Source organism: Nicotiana tabacum, chromosome 22, assembly GCF_000715075.1.
Source record: "Nicotiana tabacum cultivar K326 chromosome 22, ASM71507v2, whole genome shotgun sequence".
NCBI classification, from domain to species: Eukaryota; Viridiplantae; Streptophyta; class Magnoliopsida; order Solanales; family Solanaceae; genus Nicotiana; species Nicotiana tabacum.
In genome coordinates, this window is record NC_134101.1 from 118,362,138 (window position 1) to 118,379,397 (window position 17,260).

The 17,260-nt window shown below is 35.7% G+C and overlaps 1 protein-coding gene across 2 annotated transcripts; it reads right to left on the reverse strand.

Moving 5' to 3' along the window:
- Positions 1–2,250: 2,250 nt before the first annotated feature.
- On the reverse strand, positions 2,251–13,786 carry LOC107765284 (E3 ubiquitin-protein ligase makorin-like). 2 transcript variants are annotated; one of them, XM_075244551.1, is made up of 8 exons: positions 13,629–13,786; positions 11,676–11,763; positions 10,813–11,588; positions 6,960–7,029; positions 3,746–3,834; positions 3,559–3,624; positions 3,176–3,239; positions 2,251–2,547 (listed from the first exon to the last, which is right to left on the reverse strand). In XM_075244551.1, exons 1-6 carry the CDS (start codon positions 13,637–13,639, stop codon positions 3,588–3,590), a joined length of 1,071 nt encoding a protein of 356 aa, XP_075100652.1. In that variant the 5' UTR covers positions 13,640–13,786; the 3' UTR covers positions 2,251–2,547; positions 3,176–3,239; positions 3,559–3,587. The 2 variants fall into 2 exon arrangements, with proteins under 2 accessions (XP_075100652.1, XP_016439395.1); XM_016583909.2 differs by lacking the exons at positions 2,251–2,547; positions 3,176–3,239; positions 3,559–3,624; positions 3,746–3,834; positions 6,960–7,029 and adding an exon at positions 10,592–10,729.
- Between the last annotated feature and the right edge of the window lie 3,474 nt (positions 13,787–17,260).

The following is a 17,260-nucleotide window of genomic DNA, read 5'->3' on the forward strand; positions in this document are numbered from 1 at the left end:
TCCCTAGAAGTACTTGTAGAGCTGATATCTTTAGACTTCGTGGACAATATCAAACATACATACGTTATTTGTTTAGCCACCTTCCTTGTAGAGTTTGTCTAACTTCTGATATTGGTCATGCTGTTAATGAAAATGGTTATTTGACAATTACATGTCATTGGATAGATGATACTACTTGTATGCAAAAACGTATTATCGCTTTTAGATATGATGAAGATCAGAATCATACTGCTGCGTTTATAAGCATTACTATTTGTGAAGTTGTTGAATTTTATAATCTCAAGCAAAAAGTATTATGTATGTCTTTTGATAATGTTTCTAACAATAATGCCGCAATTTCAATATTAAAACTGCATTTGCAACCACCTCTTGATGAAATTTTTCATGTTAGGTGTGCATGTCATGTTTATAATTTAATTGTTAAAAGTGGCCTTGATTTATTTTCAACTGAGATTACTCATGTTAGAAGAGCAGTTGGTGTTATTCAAGGAAATAATAGACAATCTAGAATAAAGAAATTTAAAAATAAGTGTGTCCAGTATAACCTTAAACCCAAATTCATGCCAGACGAAATTGTTACTACATGAAATTATACATATATATTTTTAAAATGTTGCTACAAATATAGATTCTCAATAACTGAAGTTGGTAATGCGCATTGTACTGATCCAAACCATATGTTAACAACTACTACTTGGGAAGTCATTAATGATGTTGTTAAATTTTTACATAAATTTTATACAGCTACTGTTGAGTTTTCTAGAGCATATTACCCTACTGTTACTATGGCTTTAGTACATATAGCTAAAATTTCTTTTCTACTCTTTGAATTTAAGAAGAAAGAAAAATATAGGGATGTTGTTGAAAAAATGCAAGCAAAATTCAAAAAATATTTCTTTCCAATTCCTCCGATTTACTTAATTGGTGCTGTTTTAAATCCTTCTATTAAGATGTCTGATTGTCACCAATTAATGAATGCTTTATATACTTATATGGAGATTGGATCAACTGAAACCCCAGGTTTATATACTTGTATGAACAAGCTAAATAAATATTTACAACAATTATACAATTATTATGCAAATGTAATTAATGATGCTGCTCTTAATGTAGGCAATGTTAATCCCACTATGCATTGTACCACTTCTGCTACTGTGGATGATGAAGAAGTCCTTGATAGTTTTAATATTTTTTCTACATTTTCTAACACTCAAACCAGTAGCAGCAACATTGATGAACTTCAATTCTACTTGCAGAAGCAAAAAGAGCCTCACACAAAGGAATTTTCACCGTTGGGATGGTGGCATGAGAATGGAAAGCAATTTCCTGTTCTTTTCGCTATGACTCGGGACGTGCTGAATGTGCCAATTTCAACTGTTGCATTAGAGAGTGCATTTAGCCAAGCAAGACAACAACTTGGAGACACCCGTCACTCATTGGGAAGCAATGCTTTGGAAGTTTTAGTATGTTTCAAAGATCGGATTAGATCGGAACAAAGAAATCAAGGACGTGAAGATGTTGATAACCTAGAAGACGAGGAACTTGGAGATATATTAACACATGGTAACCCATCCGAATTTAACACTCCAAAAGAAGGTCACTCAGTTCATATTGATTATGAAGAACTTACTAAGGCAATGCAAAACCTTTGAATTTATTCTTTTTTGGTTAATTTTCTTGTTAAATGTAATTTTGAAATAAATGTAGCACTTGAAATTTATAAGTACAATTTTTTTTCCATCTTATTTGTATTCTTTATATTAATATAACTTACAATAGTTATACAAAATACAAAAAAAAATAAAAATAAAAATAAAAAATACACTAAAAATAAAAATAAAAATAAAAAATACACTAAACCCAGCCCAACCCCCTCAACTCGTAACCCGTACAGTTCAATTTTTACCCGAATGAACCCGAACCCATTAAACCTGGTAAGCCCCAACCCGAAATCGGCCCAGACCATAACCCGTAAGGATACAAAAAATCCCAACCTAGCCCGACCCGGCCCACCCGTTAAACACCCTTACCAAAAACATGTCTTTGCTTTATTTGTGCTCCCTCTGTTCCAATTTATGTGAACCTGTTTGACTGGACACAGAGTTTAAGAAAAAATGAAGACTTGAAATTTGTAGTCCTAAAAAACTCAAAAAGGAGTTCACAATATTTGTGTGGTTATAAAAGCTTCTCACTAAGGGTAGAATTGAGAATTTAAGCTAAATTGTTTCCAAATTTAGAAAGGGGCCATTCTTTTTAGAACGGATCAAAAAGCAAATAGATTCACATAAATTGGAACGGAGGGAGTAATTATTATTATCATACACATTGCAGTAGACTTGGTTAATCTGTAAGAAATACAATCCATATTCACTTTATGTCTCCCTTTTTTTTTGTTATCTTTTGTTTTTGTTTATATTTGGGGTATTTCATCTTATGGATATATATATATATATATATATATATATATATATATATATATACATGTCAAAAGCCTGGAATGCCATGTCTGCGCCTCAACTCCAACGCATATCACCAGGGGAATTTGCACTGAAACAGCCAAAAGAAAATTATAATTAAAACAAAAGATGCCTGAAAATGATAAGTATATAAATAAAGCAAATAAAATGGCGACTTCCATAATACAGCTACTTGATTCTTCACCCACCATCAATGGCAAAAGAAGAATATTTTTCTAATTTATTCATTTATTCATCACCTACGATTCGGATAAATCTGTTTAACAGCAAGAAAACCATATACTCCCTCTTTTCTCGTTTTTCAGAATTAACAGGGTAGAGTCATCAATTCTAACTTCCAAGGATCAATTCATATATAAATCTCCTAAAATTAGATGATGCAAGAAGTAGCGGGCAGCAAAATAAGATGCAAGAAGTGGAACAATATCATGAGATTACATCCATCTTCCCTAAGTAATGACATGACAAGTGAATCCAGCTCACTCAAGACATAATTGGGAACATAAAATTTGAACTTTCTTCAACTCTTTTTCCAATGAGTCAAGCCGAGCCAGTGTCCAGGCCTTAGACAAAATTTTGCAGTGTCTTCTTTGAAGGACGAATGCAAGGACATGCTAAAGTCAGACATCCACAACCCATTTCACTCTGCTAGTAGCTAGTTAAGACTCAATATGACCAGGGAAGTGATAATGGCTTACCTCACAAAATGCAATAAATTTTGTTGCCACTTAGAAGAAATACAAGCTGTTTCGAACTTCAACCCTGCAGTCAGAAGAATGCTCAGAGTGAAAAGCACACTTTTTGTCACATATACATCAAATAAATGGTTGACCATTAAGGTTATCAGCATAGGCTATGAAAAGATACTAGAAGAGTTTTAAATTGGAATGATAAAAGAAAACCATAAATGCATGACTATAAAATAACCAGTCAATAACTATGTGAAACATCAATTTGAAAGGAAAGTCTTTCTTCTTTTTTTCCCATTACATTACAAACAAACCCTTTGAAATCCTTCTACACAAAAAAAAAATATAAAAAAATGCAACCAACAGAAAAAAGCTAAAAATGTAGAACTTACCCCGAAATTACTATAAGCATTGCCACTGTTCACCTTATTCTCAAATTGCTAAGGAAGTCTGAGAGCCTGAAAGTAACAGTGATATGTAAGATCAAATCAGTCAATTACGGACCGAACGAAATAGAAAACACCCTTCAAAATTGTCACCACAACACAACGAAGAAAAAGTTTGGATGATTGGTGTAACCTAATATTTTTAGCAACCACTGTGCTTCCATCTTCAGAACCAAGATGACGCAGTACCACTACCTCCAGACGGCCATCACGGTATTGATGCTGCAATAGTGGACCATAATGTCCATAAAGCAATCAGGCTTGCATTTTGAAACAAATATATCAAAGGCTGTGAACCACAACAATAACAGAGACAAGAAAAGCGGGAAAAAGATAATCAGAAACAAAGAAATACTGCTAACTTGATGAATAGTTCTGTAAGAAATATGTAAAGTTTTACCACTTAGTGGTATTTAGAAAGCCACCCACCCATGGGTGTGTTAGCATGCAAAGAAATATGTAAAGTTTTATTGGAAACATCCATTATGGAAGAGAACAGTCCCCTGTGACATCAAGTAACTACAACCTATATTCATAATCAGAAGGTAATCAATTGCAGCATAACTTCAAACTACAAAACCAAATCTGTCACCAAACTCAGACACCCTCCTCATTCAATAAAGAAACCAAAAACCAAATGACAAAGCAAGCATATGACAACACCGTACTAAATGGGAGTCATCCCTATATCATTAGCACATACATTTCAATCTACGCTAAGTTGGATCACGTTTGAACCGCATGCTCTTCCAAAACTAAAATTCTTTTTTTTGAATTGATTTTTTTTTTGAATTGAATCCAAAACTAAAATTCTACTTCAGTGTCATTCAATATTTCAACTGAAACTAAACAACAATTGTCAAACTTACAAACTAGTTATCATTAGAATGTCCAGGGAAAGATATACTATTGATGAGACCCAAGACAATAAGCACAACCTTCACCAATAGGAAGTGTAATTACGATCGTGCATAATAGATGAGTTTAAAGTGATAAGTTGGAAGAGTAATAAATGTATATTTCGTGGTAACGCAGGTATAAGCATGAGGTTATGGAACTAATGCACAACACTAGAGGTGAGAGGGCATTGAAAATTGACGAGCAATCTCTTCTTTTAGCATAGATCTGTCGTAGTCAAACACCATAGTATTTCTCTTCTTTGGGTTTATTGGTTAATTTTTTCAATGATGCCAACCAATTCTACTAAGGAAGACATTTTCCAAACCAATTTGTGTCTACAATTTTTTTCCCACTGTGAAATTCAATTACCTGGAAAAATAGCACCAGATCCAGCCATCCAAGGCTATAACCTCCTCATTTGTTATCGTACCTCATACACCATTAAAAATATGAGAGTACGAAAAACCTATCATTAGGATGGTTGTCTATAAATGTTTGGAAGTACCTTAGAGAGATTATAGTAAACCTAACCAAGCTATTCAACGTACTAATAAGGTGTGGAAAGAGGTTATTAAACTGGTATTAAAGAGAGAGAGAGTACATTGTTTCTGATATACAAGAACAAAAGAGATATTCTAATTGTAGGGTTCATTATACGAATCGAGTGATGAAACTTTTGGAAAGAGTGATGAAAGTGTGATTAAACTATTGACTTTGGAATATTCATTTTTGACAAGGTAAAGTATTAAGAGTGATCTGAATCATCTACAACAAAGTACTAAAGCTTATGGAAATCTACAGAGAGAGGAAAAAGCATCTCTGCAAAATAATCATTTTTTCCAGATATGGAGTGCTAAGAAAATTCCTTCAATTAATGCTAGAGAAGAAAGAAATTCATATCAAATACTCCCTCCGTTTCAATTTATATGAACCTATTTCCTTTTTAGTCCGTGCCAAAAAGAATGACCCCTTTCTTTATTTGGAAACAATTTACCTTTACACAATAATTTATAGCCACACAAAATATATGTGGCTCATTTTACACCACAAGACAAAAGTCTTCTCTCTTTTCTTAAATTCCATGCCCAATCAAATGGATTCACATAAATTGAAACGGCGGGAGTATATAAAATGTCCTAAAAGATACCCATAATGATTGGCCATAAGTGTAAGAACAACGTGAAGGGAGAGAGAGAGTTTCTCCAGCCGTGCATTCATAATCTGGATCTCCCTTGAGCCTTTACTTGTTTATTCTGACAATGGATGAGCCAACTAACAGTTCACAGGATGAGGTTTCATGGTTATGTCAATTGAACAGATCAGTGAATGAGTCAAAGAGAAACTTGATCAATCGAGATACACTATAGATAATTTGAGTTTCAGGATAAATAGAACCAAACGAAAATATATTCCCTCCAAGTTTAGCCCCATTCATGTACTTAAAGTGGCACTTCATTGCGCTGCAAATATATTCTCTTAATCTTTCCTTGACGGATTTATCATTAATGCGGACTCAAGTCATCCAAACATCATTTGTGTACTGTGGGCTATCAGCAATGTTGTTAAATGCCAGCTTAGCTTAAAATCCCTAAAGCTCAGTGAAGCTCAGGTTGTGCGCTTGCCTTGCCTAGTATGGTGCTTCAGTGTAGGCATCAAGGTTCAAAGGCGGCAGTGCCATCTCTTCACCAATAGCACAATAATAGACAATAAATATATTTGATAAAACGATACATTAGTTGTTAAAAAAGTTGAAGCATCATTATCAACAACAACAACAACAACGACCCAGTATAATCCCACAAGTGGGGTCTGGGGAGGGTAGTATGTACGCAGACCTTACCCCTACTCCGAAAGGTAGAGAGGCTGTTTCCAGTACGCAGACCTAACTTTTAGTGATCAAGTATAAGAAATTAGAAATTTAGCATAAGAAAACAAGCCACTAAAAGCCTAAAATTACATTTTTTCATCTAAATCAGAAATTTAATATGGTTTTTGAACTTGATGGACATGATTTTAATTGAATATAAAGCTTAATTACAGTTTTTACTGTGTTTTGTCCAAATAATATTTTTTGTGCTTATAGATTTTCTTAATACATTTCTATATTTTATTTTTTCTTCATTGACGGTATTCTTGCTAATGCCCACGCTTTAGTGAGGATTTGTGCTTAAAGCCTCAACAAATTTCAGTGCTTTTTGCGCTTTTGACTACTCGAGCTATCAAATCCAAGCAAACGTAACCGGTCCATCCATCTTTTAGAATTAAACGTCCTCAAGTGTTATGGTTTAAGATGTCAATACATCTAGAATCCATTTCTATAACTTAACAGAAAGAAACCACCATTATTTGGGGGGGGGGGGGAAGATATGCTATGTTTACAAGAAAGGCAACAAACCACTGTTGGCATCAAATTCTGAAGACACAGACAGACATCATAACATTAGTACCTTGTAGAAACAACTAGCTCCAAATGGGCAAGTCCCATTGCCAAAGTCAAAGTGCTTGCAGTCAATAGACCTGAGCTCAAAATTGGAAAACGAAGAGTACATCAGAGAGAAAAAGACACTTGCTTTCCCTAGGAACAAGGGGAAAGGGGGAGCATTTTATAGATGCACAAGTTTCAGCAACGTAAAGATACACCACCCACAATTAAAAGTTTACTCAGAAAGTTCATGTGCTATATTTTCTGAGAGCTTAGACATCAAGGTAACAGATTTATTTTCATTATACAGAAATTCATCAAAATTAGATTGAACATGTACATTGTGTTGGGGGTGTTGGTGTCAATTGGGAAATGGTGAAGATGCACATTGTGTGTAGAAGCAAATACCTCAAAGGTGTGTTATGTGAAGATACTCAAGCTCCAAAAGAAAAGCAAAAGAAAATATATGTAAATAAAAATAAAAATAAAAAGGGGGAGTTTTTTGAGAAAATTAGAGAGGTAACTCAAGGTTGTTCAATATTAGTAACTAGAGGTCAACAAGAGCTATGCGGTTTAAAAAGAAGCAAAGTGCAAAAGAAAGACAAATGTGAGTAGTGTTCAAGGAGGGTGTAGTCATTTGTATCCCAAATGCTTATCCTACCCTTCCCTAAGCCTACAGTACAAGCTTAAAAAGTCCTTATGGGATCTCCAACCGAATGTTCTTGAATTGGCGGCGAATTAAAATAAGGGCAAGCTTATAGCATGATATTTGTAACATTTGAAATTCTTTGTTAGAGAGCGAGTGTCTTTGCGCCTTTGTCCCTTGTGTTGTTGTAAATATGGTGATTTTGAGACTTTCTTTCTTGTGAGAGCACATGGATTATGATGGATTGGTGACATTGATAAATTTCGAATTGAGTAAATTGAGCATATGTAGTAGATTAGTGCTTTTGAGTCACTTCTTGAGGCTTGGTTGTTGTCATTTAATTAATCTGAAACACCATTGCATTCTTGAGATTGAGTTTTAAATGTGGGAGTTATTTGGTTGAAGTTCACATGCTTGAGCCTAATTATTAGTACCAACCAAAGCCATAAGTGTTGTGCTTAATTGGAGAATGTGATTTGAAATTATAGCGATGTTACTTGAACTTTAGATGGAAGAGCCTCATTGAGAATTTGATTTTGATTTGCTTGAGGACAGGTAGGGTGGTAATTTGAGTCCAAACCCATCCAACCCGCCCAAAGATTAATGGGTTGGGTTATAAACATTTTAGCTCATGGGTCTATTTGGGTTGAGCCCAAGTTAACCCATTATTTTTTATAACTCATTCTGACCCATTAAGCAGCCCAAATACAACCCATGAAACTCACCCAAAGCAAAAGGATCTCAATCCAACTTATCTAGTTGCCCCAATTTTACTTTTTTTTTTTGTATTTTCAATTTTCTGTTTTTTTGTTTATTTGCACCATCCAACCTCCCTAACCCCTCCTCCCCGCGCGCAACCCCCCTCAATTTTTTTTTGTACTTTTTTTATTTGTATTTTCAATTTTCTGTTTTATTCCAATACTTGAATCTTGTTTATGGGAATATTTATATTTAAAGTTTGGATTAAATATCTTGTGGTGCTTATGTATTGATGATTTTTATTAATATTGAAGTGAGTTGATTGTTACTTTAATTATTCTTGTTCTTTTATGTTTCCAAAGGGATTAGCTAATCCTAGGACTCGACCATTAACTTCGAATTAATCATGGAAAAGGTAATTTGGAGTTGAGAAAGATTAATTAACAAGAACTGGAGATATTAACCCTCACTTTATATATTCTACCTAGGGATAGAATTGAACTACTTGTAGTCACATCGGATGCACTCAGGGGTCGTTTGGTAGGGCGTATAAGAATAATGCTAAATAAGGTGCATTAGTAATGCAGGGGTTAGTAATGCATGAGTTAGTAATGCAAGTATTAGTTATACAGAGATTATTTCTTATGCATTATTTGGTGTGGTGTATTAAAAATTAAAATACATTGCATAATTTTTAAGAAATTTAATTATTTACAAAAATGCCCTCCATATTCTTTAACTTAAGGGACTTTAAAGATAATTTTGTCTTTAACCATGCTAATGCATGCATTAATAGCCTTTGTATAGCTAATGTCATGGTTTTCTATACATTAGCTATACATAGGATAATACCAAATAGAGTGTATAACTAATGCTTGTATTAGTTATACATAGGTTGAAAAAGTGTACCAAACAAAGCATTACTAATACACAAAACTAATGCATGCATTATTTTCTCTAACACACTCTACCAAACGACCTCTTAATCTCTTAATTGTTTTAAGGATAATACAATTAGGAAGTCTTGTTAGTCTTCAGAAAAAGCTAATATAGAATTATTATCCGAGGCTAATTAACATAAACTCGCTCATATTTATAAAATCGTGAAATACATTGGATCGTTACTCGAGTGTAATTCCCCGTATATCCATACTTGTAGCCATTGATCATTTTATTTGCTTTCTAGGTTAGTTTACATTTTCGAATTTAGATATAAATATTTTCTCAAAACCTTTATTAAGTGTTTGACTTAGCATAATAAGCGATAATTCTCTTACATTGCCTAATCGCCTACATATTGTTCTCTGTGGGATTCGACCCCGACTCATAGTTTGGTATATTATATTCCATGCGACCATGTCCGCTTACTTTTTAGTAGTGGATCTGGACGTCATCACAGTACTTGCCAAATAAATCAAAAAACATATGGGACCCTACATTGGGTAAGTTCGAAGTTGAAACAAAATAAAACCACGTCATTTCAAAGCCTAACGAAGCTTTTGGATCGACAGAAAGGCAGATGAAGGTGACAAGAGAATGGGGGTGAGTTAGTTTTTTCTACTCAGTTGATTTTTAGCAAGAGAAACTGAGAAGGAGAGAAAGAAGGTCATAAACAAAATGTTTAGTTTCGTTTATACCAACAAAAAGCTGGTGCAAAAAGGTCCTTTTTTAATTCCAAAAAGAACAAATACTTGATTAAAACCAAATGACACACATTCCTTTTTTCCTACTCATAATCAATTTAAAAAGGTTTACCACTCCTCTCCTCTCTTTATTTGTCTTCTAAATGGGCTACTTTCCTTCCTCTTTCTTCCTTTCTTCCAAAATATATTCCCATTGGGCTGATAACAATGACTACTACTTGGAAATTAGAAAACACATCTCCCACAACACCATAAGCTGACTTTTCAAATCTCACTACCACTAAATGAACATAATTGTTGTCATGAAAAGGATCTTTCTTTTTTGGAAAACCGAGATTTCTCCGAGGGCCAACAGGCACAGAGTTCAAATCTCCACGGGTAATGGGCCATCCTGCTATCCTTCTCAACTTAAATACCAAACTATTGGTCCGTGGTTGGGTTTAGATAAGTACTCTTATCACCGAACCGAAGTGTATAGGTATTATCATTTTTTTATAACCATGGTATCCGGGCCAGCAGAGGCGTACCTCTACTAATTCCACGGGGTACTTGTTAGCTCCCAAAAACACAAGTACTGGGTACCTGTAGGCATTATCATCGAATAGATTACCCAGCTTATCATTCCCTAACGGGCACTTGTGATCATATGCAACAGATTCTCTTAACAAAGTTCCTCTGACATGATTGAAAGTAGTGCCTAATATGTTAATGAATGTGTTGCGACTGCAATTAAGAAAATCACATAAAATATTTTAGGAACTTCCCATGTTTGTTGCACCTCGAGACAAGTTACATCCATGCTAATGCCTAATAGTTCTAAAATCCAGTCAGGTTTACAGAAATCCAAAGGAAAAACAAAGAACACAAAACGGAAAAGGGGAGAGATGAACCTGAGTTTGGCTTTGTAGCTGTCAAGGATATCTTGCTTTTCTTCTTTTGTGGAGTACCAAATGACACTTGGAATGACAAAATACGAAAGCTTCCGGCATACGGGACAGGTCCTAAATGTAGAGTTGATATCAATCCCAGAGGAAGGAGAACCACTGCGCCAATTCCTGATACACGATATACAAAATGGATGATCACACTCAGAAAGGATCCCAAACTTCCGCTCTGCTGCAGTTGTCTTGGAGAGTACACGTTCAAGACACACACAGCACTCTATTTCTTGACTATGCTTCAATAAATCAAGGTGCTTTTGCCTCTTCTCACATGTTTTCATATGCTCCTCTCTTTCTTGAGGCCTGAAAGGATGCAAGCAATGCTTCGCACAGATTGGACATAAATCTCCATGAATGTATGGACATTTTTCTCCCCGTGGACAATTACCAGCAGCAGCAAGAGAGCAAATTGATTGATTAGCTGGATTAATTCTCTTCAACTCAACAAAGTTTTCAATCTCTTCCACATGATGATGCTCTGAATTTTCACTCCATGCAGCTTGGTTGGGAGGGTAAAAAGGTCTGCCTGAAGTCAAATACTCAGCAGAAAGTCCTGCACCATCTGCTAGCATTCCAGGAGATAAGGTAGTGGGAGAAGGATCTGAGTGCAGATGTTGAGCTGGAGCTGACGAAGATGGAGGTGAATGCTGTTGAGAAACTTTAACATGTTCGTATCTACACCTGCTCCCATAGGCACATAGTCCTTTTTGGTAGTATGTGCATACCTGCAACAATAATCCAAGTAAGAGCCATTAGATGCCAAAATGGCTAATCCACTTTGATCGCCAAAAATAGAATGTGCAGAACATTACATTATTTGGAGGGCCTTTCCAAACATGTGAGAACTCACAGTACTCCCCTTTCAGACATGCACCATGTACAAAAAACTTGCAAAGAACCCTGGAAAATATATAAGCATGTCTGTAAGTGCATATGGCCATCTACAAGAGACTACAAATTCATTTACAAATTTCAATTAACAATAAACTTTGCTAATCAATATTTTCCTTTTCTCGGCATAAAATTGTTGATCAAATTCTTTTGTTGTATAGTTATGGTAAAAGGACAAATGATCAAAAAATGCTAGAGTGATGATAATTTACCTCTTCAGATATTACCTTTTAACATTGCTAGACATACTCCATCAACAAAAAAAAATATAAAAGAAACAGTAGTAGACACCATATAATAAGCAATTAGTTTAATGTCTTAAGTTCAACTACAAAATTATTTATTTCTTCCAAATGCACAGCACCTCAAAGCACATGACACAAACCGATGGCAGAAAGCTCCTTAGTGGCATCTTATCAGTCAAGAACTTTTTTATAGTACATCTCAAGTAAATATGACTGTTAAATAGGTTGTGCGATAGATTAGACTTACACGTATTATATATGAGTGAATACAAGTGACCCACATAAGAAAATATGAGTATACATTGAAAGGTTGAATATAAGGGCCCAAACATTAGCCATTTGTCTTGATACGTTCTTTCGATCTTTTCTCCCAGTTCTATGAACTTTTCACGTGATACCAGAACAACTAGTGGTCCTCCACTCAGGTCTCACCACCATCCATATATATGAGAAATATTTTGGCGCACATGGTCCAAGCAAAAAAGAATCACGTTGGCACAAAAGAGGACATGTCACACAGACCTAATTAGAATAAATAAAAATATGTATCCTCTCCACGACTCTAACTTAAACTTTTAGATGAGGTGGCTCACATAGTTCAACATGGCATCTCTACATTATAAGAATTACTTCCTGTTCATGTAGTTGGATGTTTCAAAGAAGAGAAAATTGTGCCACGTAGTTGTCCACAATCTGCACCTAAAGTTTCTTTGTCTTACGTGAGTGTTGCCCATAAACCAACAACTCCACAAGAAGAGGAACATAGTGCCAGTAAAATCTAAGAAGTCGCACCAAAGTTGAAGCTTGCACGCACTCATGTACCCACACCAAAGTTGAAGCTTGCACGCACCATCACGCGCCGATCAACTCCCGAGATCTTCATCTTCACGTGCTTCATGTGATGGCACATGAATCTATTTCCGACCATACTATTGTGAGTTTCTTTTGTTATGCAGGATCAACTACTCATTCCAAAGCCGCCCACCGCAGTCTTGGATTTGTCTTACCATTGGAACCCTAGGGCGATAACTAACGACGTTTTCTCGGTGAGGTTTAACACAATTCAAACTGTAGGCCTTTGTACTCGACTTCTAACAATCCTAACCAACCAATTCCTAATTCTTTTAACGACAAGAAACTTGATATGGTAACTTCAGTCAATTCTTGCCAGATTATTTTGGTAACTACATTAGACTTGAATCAAACTTGTGAGTTGTGACCTCTTCTAATGCGTCTCTGATTATCCTGACAAGTTTTCCAATCAACAAACCAATGAATAAGATGTTCCCGCAACTATTTCCAGAACTTATCCTCTTTGTTTCATGTTTCAACTATTTGACGGTCCTTCAATTTGTCATAAGGATTCAGAAAATTTGGTCACGAAAAAGATGGAATCTATTACTTCTCAACCTTGACATCTTCCATTCAATCACATGACACAAACATTCAATGAACATCACCACAAGATTTATGTTGAAACACATATAATCATAAGAATATACATCACCGTAATCAAAACCTAAGCATTACGATTGCAAAATGGAATTAGAAAAAAAAAACTATAAAGATCATTCAAATCCTAATTAAAACAGGGCAAAATGATAAGGCGAGACCAAATAGAAACCTTACCTTTTCGACATGGCATCAAACTATCGACTGAAAGTCGATAGCCTAACACTCCGAAGTTGAAGAATTGAAAAGCCAGAGCGAGAATTGAGCGTAATGGCATATGTGGGGCTAGGGCTTTTGCTTTTGGCGATTCGATCCCACTGCTAACTGCTGAGGCTAGTTTCCCCCTCTTCTCGACCTTCCGTTTTTATAGTTTTTGAGGTGTGGACCCAACGTTAGAAAATGAAAACTTGGGAGGGCGATTTGGAATATATGGGGCAGAATAGCCTAAATGACACTTATACTTGTGTCACTTTGTCATGCCGGCCCCCAAACTTATCATTGTGCCAATTGACACTTATATTCGTTCAAACCATGTATAATAAATACTTATGACATGAGGTTGATCCTATGTGTCATATTTGGCTTTAGTGCGTGATTCACACGCCTGTAAGGGGCGTGAGGGTAGTTTAAAAAGCCCTAACGGTAATATTGTGGCTATTTAACATCCATTTTTCTCTTTCTACCTTATTCTCTATTGTTGAACATTATAGAAACTGATTTCTATCAAAATTTGATGTATTTTTCTTTCTCGTGTTAGCTTTAGTGAAAAACAGAATTTATTTGCGGTGATTCTTCATTGCCCATCAATTTTTGTCATCTCCTTTTCTTTTCAAGGCCGATTTTTTTTTCTTCTTCGGCAAGAAATAAGCTATTGCGGCGTCTTCTCCTTCAGCAATGAAGAAGGACCTTCGTGTTATTGTGGAGTTGTTGCAGATCTTAAAATGTCACGAATAACCACCAATCCTAGAAGAAGATTCCTAGGCTACCGAAGATATGCGATTGGTGAAGGTTGTGGCTTTTTTCGATGGGTTGATCATATAATTGAGGAAGAAGACTACAAGACTCTTCTTGCGGGTCTTATTATGAAGAGTGATCGATGCAATTGTCAGAGAAGACAAGGAAGGTCAAAGTTCAGAGTTGCTGCTATTATAATTATGGTTGTAGTTGTTCTAATGTTAGCTCTTGTGTTATGTATTTAGGATTGATAGCGTACTTTCTTATTTCCTGGGTTTAGGCTACATATTTTGTGTTGATGTAAAAAAAATTCATGGAATATATTGACAAAGGGAACATTCAAGTCGAAAAATTATAATTTACCATTACAGCAATAATACTTCCACTACTAATGTCATGGCTTGTTATAGGTAGTTAATAAAACATCTAAAATAAGGAAGTTTCTTTACAAAATATTGTCTATGATAGGCAGACAACAAAAACATCCATAATGAAGTAGCTTTACAAAATATTATATACCATATGCAGTTAATAAAAATATCCATCATTAAGTCTTCAAAATATGAGTAGATCACTTCAATTAATATCTGTTGTGTCTTGGTTATTTGGTGTGGATTGTGTCTTTGGTGTGGCTTGAGTGGTTTTAATAGAGTTTCCTGTGATGACCCGAAAGGTCATCACTTGTTTAAAAATAAAATTTCACGTTCCGAGGTCTTAAAACCTCTCTTAGCATTACCTCGATTTGCGTGCACAGTCCGAGCGCATAGCCAGAAAGCCTAAATGTGAAAATCTATGAAAAATGATAAATTTTGACTATAAAATGAATTAATTTGACTTTGGTCAATGTTTTGGGTAAACGGACCCGGACCCGTTATTTGACAGTCCCGGAGGGTCCGTAGGAAAATATGAGACTTGGGCGTATGCCCAAAATCGAATTCCGAGGTCCCAAGCCCGAGAAATGAATTTTTGAAAGATATTGTTTTCTGAAAAATATAAAGATTTTTGAAAGTGAAATGTTATGTGAAACATGTGGTATCAGGCCCGTATTATAGTTCCGGAGCCCGGTATAGGTTCAATATGATTATATGTATTGTCGGTAAAGTTTGGTAAGAAACAGAACCCATTTGGCGTGATTCAGACCTTAAATGCAAATTTGATGTTTAAAGAAGTTTTGAGAAATTTCATTGATCTTGAGGTTTATTCGATGTTCGTGATGTTATTTTGGTGATATGAGTACACGAATAAGTCCGTGGGATGTTTTTGAAGTTGTGTGTATATTTGGTTTGCAGCCCCGAGGACTTGGTGAGATTTGGATAGGCCACAGGGTGCATTTTGAACTTAGAAGAATTGCAGAAATTTTGCTGGTATGATCAGGCCTGCAATGCGAAGCCTGGCTCGCAAATGCGATATCGCAAATGCGATATCGCAAATGCGAGGGCTTGGTCGCAAATACGAACCAGCCCAGGCTTGCCTTATCTCGCAAATGCAAGCTATGTTTCGCAAATGCGACCTCGCAAATGCGAGGATCCCCTTCGCAAATGCGATGTATGCTGAGAAGGCTTGAGGTCGCAAATGTGACTTATTGTTTGCAAATGCAAAAAGCCCAGATTTCCCAAGGGTTCGCAAATGCGAGTTTCCCTTCGCAATTCCCAAGACAGCAGAGGTCGGAGTTCGCAATTCTCATATCTGAGACCTGCAACTTTATACTTAGACGATTTTAAACCCATTTTTCATATCTTTTCAAAACACAAATTCCTTTGGGCGATTTTTCAAGAACAACTCTTCTTCCAAATCGATTGTAAATTAATTTTAACTCATTTCCTTCAATCATTAACATCTTTTAACATGATTTCAACTTAAAATCAATGGTTTTCATGGGGAAAATTGGGTGTTTTGTGTAGAACCTAGGTTTTTCAAAAAATTGGGAATTTAAACCTCGATTTGAGGTCCGATTTCAAACAAATTATATATTTGAGTTCATAGGTGAATGGGTAGTCGGGTTTTGGTTCGAACCTCGGGTTTTGACCATGTGAGCCCGGGGGCAATTTTTGACTTTTTGGGCAAAACTTTGGAAAACTCATTTTTATGCATTCAAATTGATTCATTTGGCGTTTATTGATGTAATTAAGTAATTTATGACTAGATACGAGCGAATTGGTGGTGGAATCAAGGGGTAAATCTATAATTGAATCGTGAATTGTGTTCGTGGCATCGAGGTAAGTGTTTGGTTTAACCTTAGCTTGAGGGATTATGAGTTGTGTCCTATTGCTATTTGCTTCTTGCTGAGTACGACGTATAGGCATGGTGACGAGTATCTATACGTTAGTGTCAAGCATGACCGTAGGTCTTATATTGTGATTTTCATGACTTCGTTGCATTATTCATGCCTTGGTGAAGATTTCTATTTGTTGTGTAAAGTTGTGGAAAGAATTGTGACGTATGAACATTGAAGAGCGTTGGCTCCAGTTGTATAACGAATTGTGAAAGTATAAATGATAATTGAAACTCTAGAGCAATGGTTCGAGTTGTGAAGTAAAAGTGAGAAAGAGAAGAGATCATTATGTTGTCCCCTTGCCAGACTATTGTTGAGTTGTGGTTCCCTTGCATTGTGTTCTTAATTGATATTACGGATGTTTAGGTTGATGATTCTTTGTGTTAGGTGTTTTAACAAGCTTAGTTATAGTTGAGGTAGCTAGGTGTTATAACAAGTTTGGTTATAGCTGAGGTAGTTAGGAGTTATAGCAAATTTGGTTATAGCTGAGGTAGTTAGATGTTGTAACGAGTTTGGTTATAGCTGAGGTAGTTAGGTGTTGTAACAAGTTTGGTTATAGCTGAGGTAGTTAGATGTTGTAACG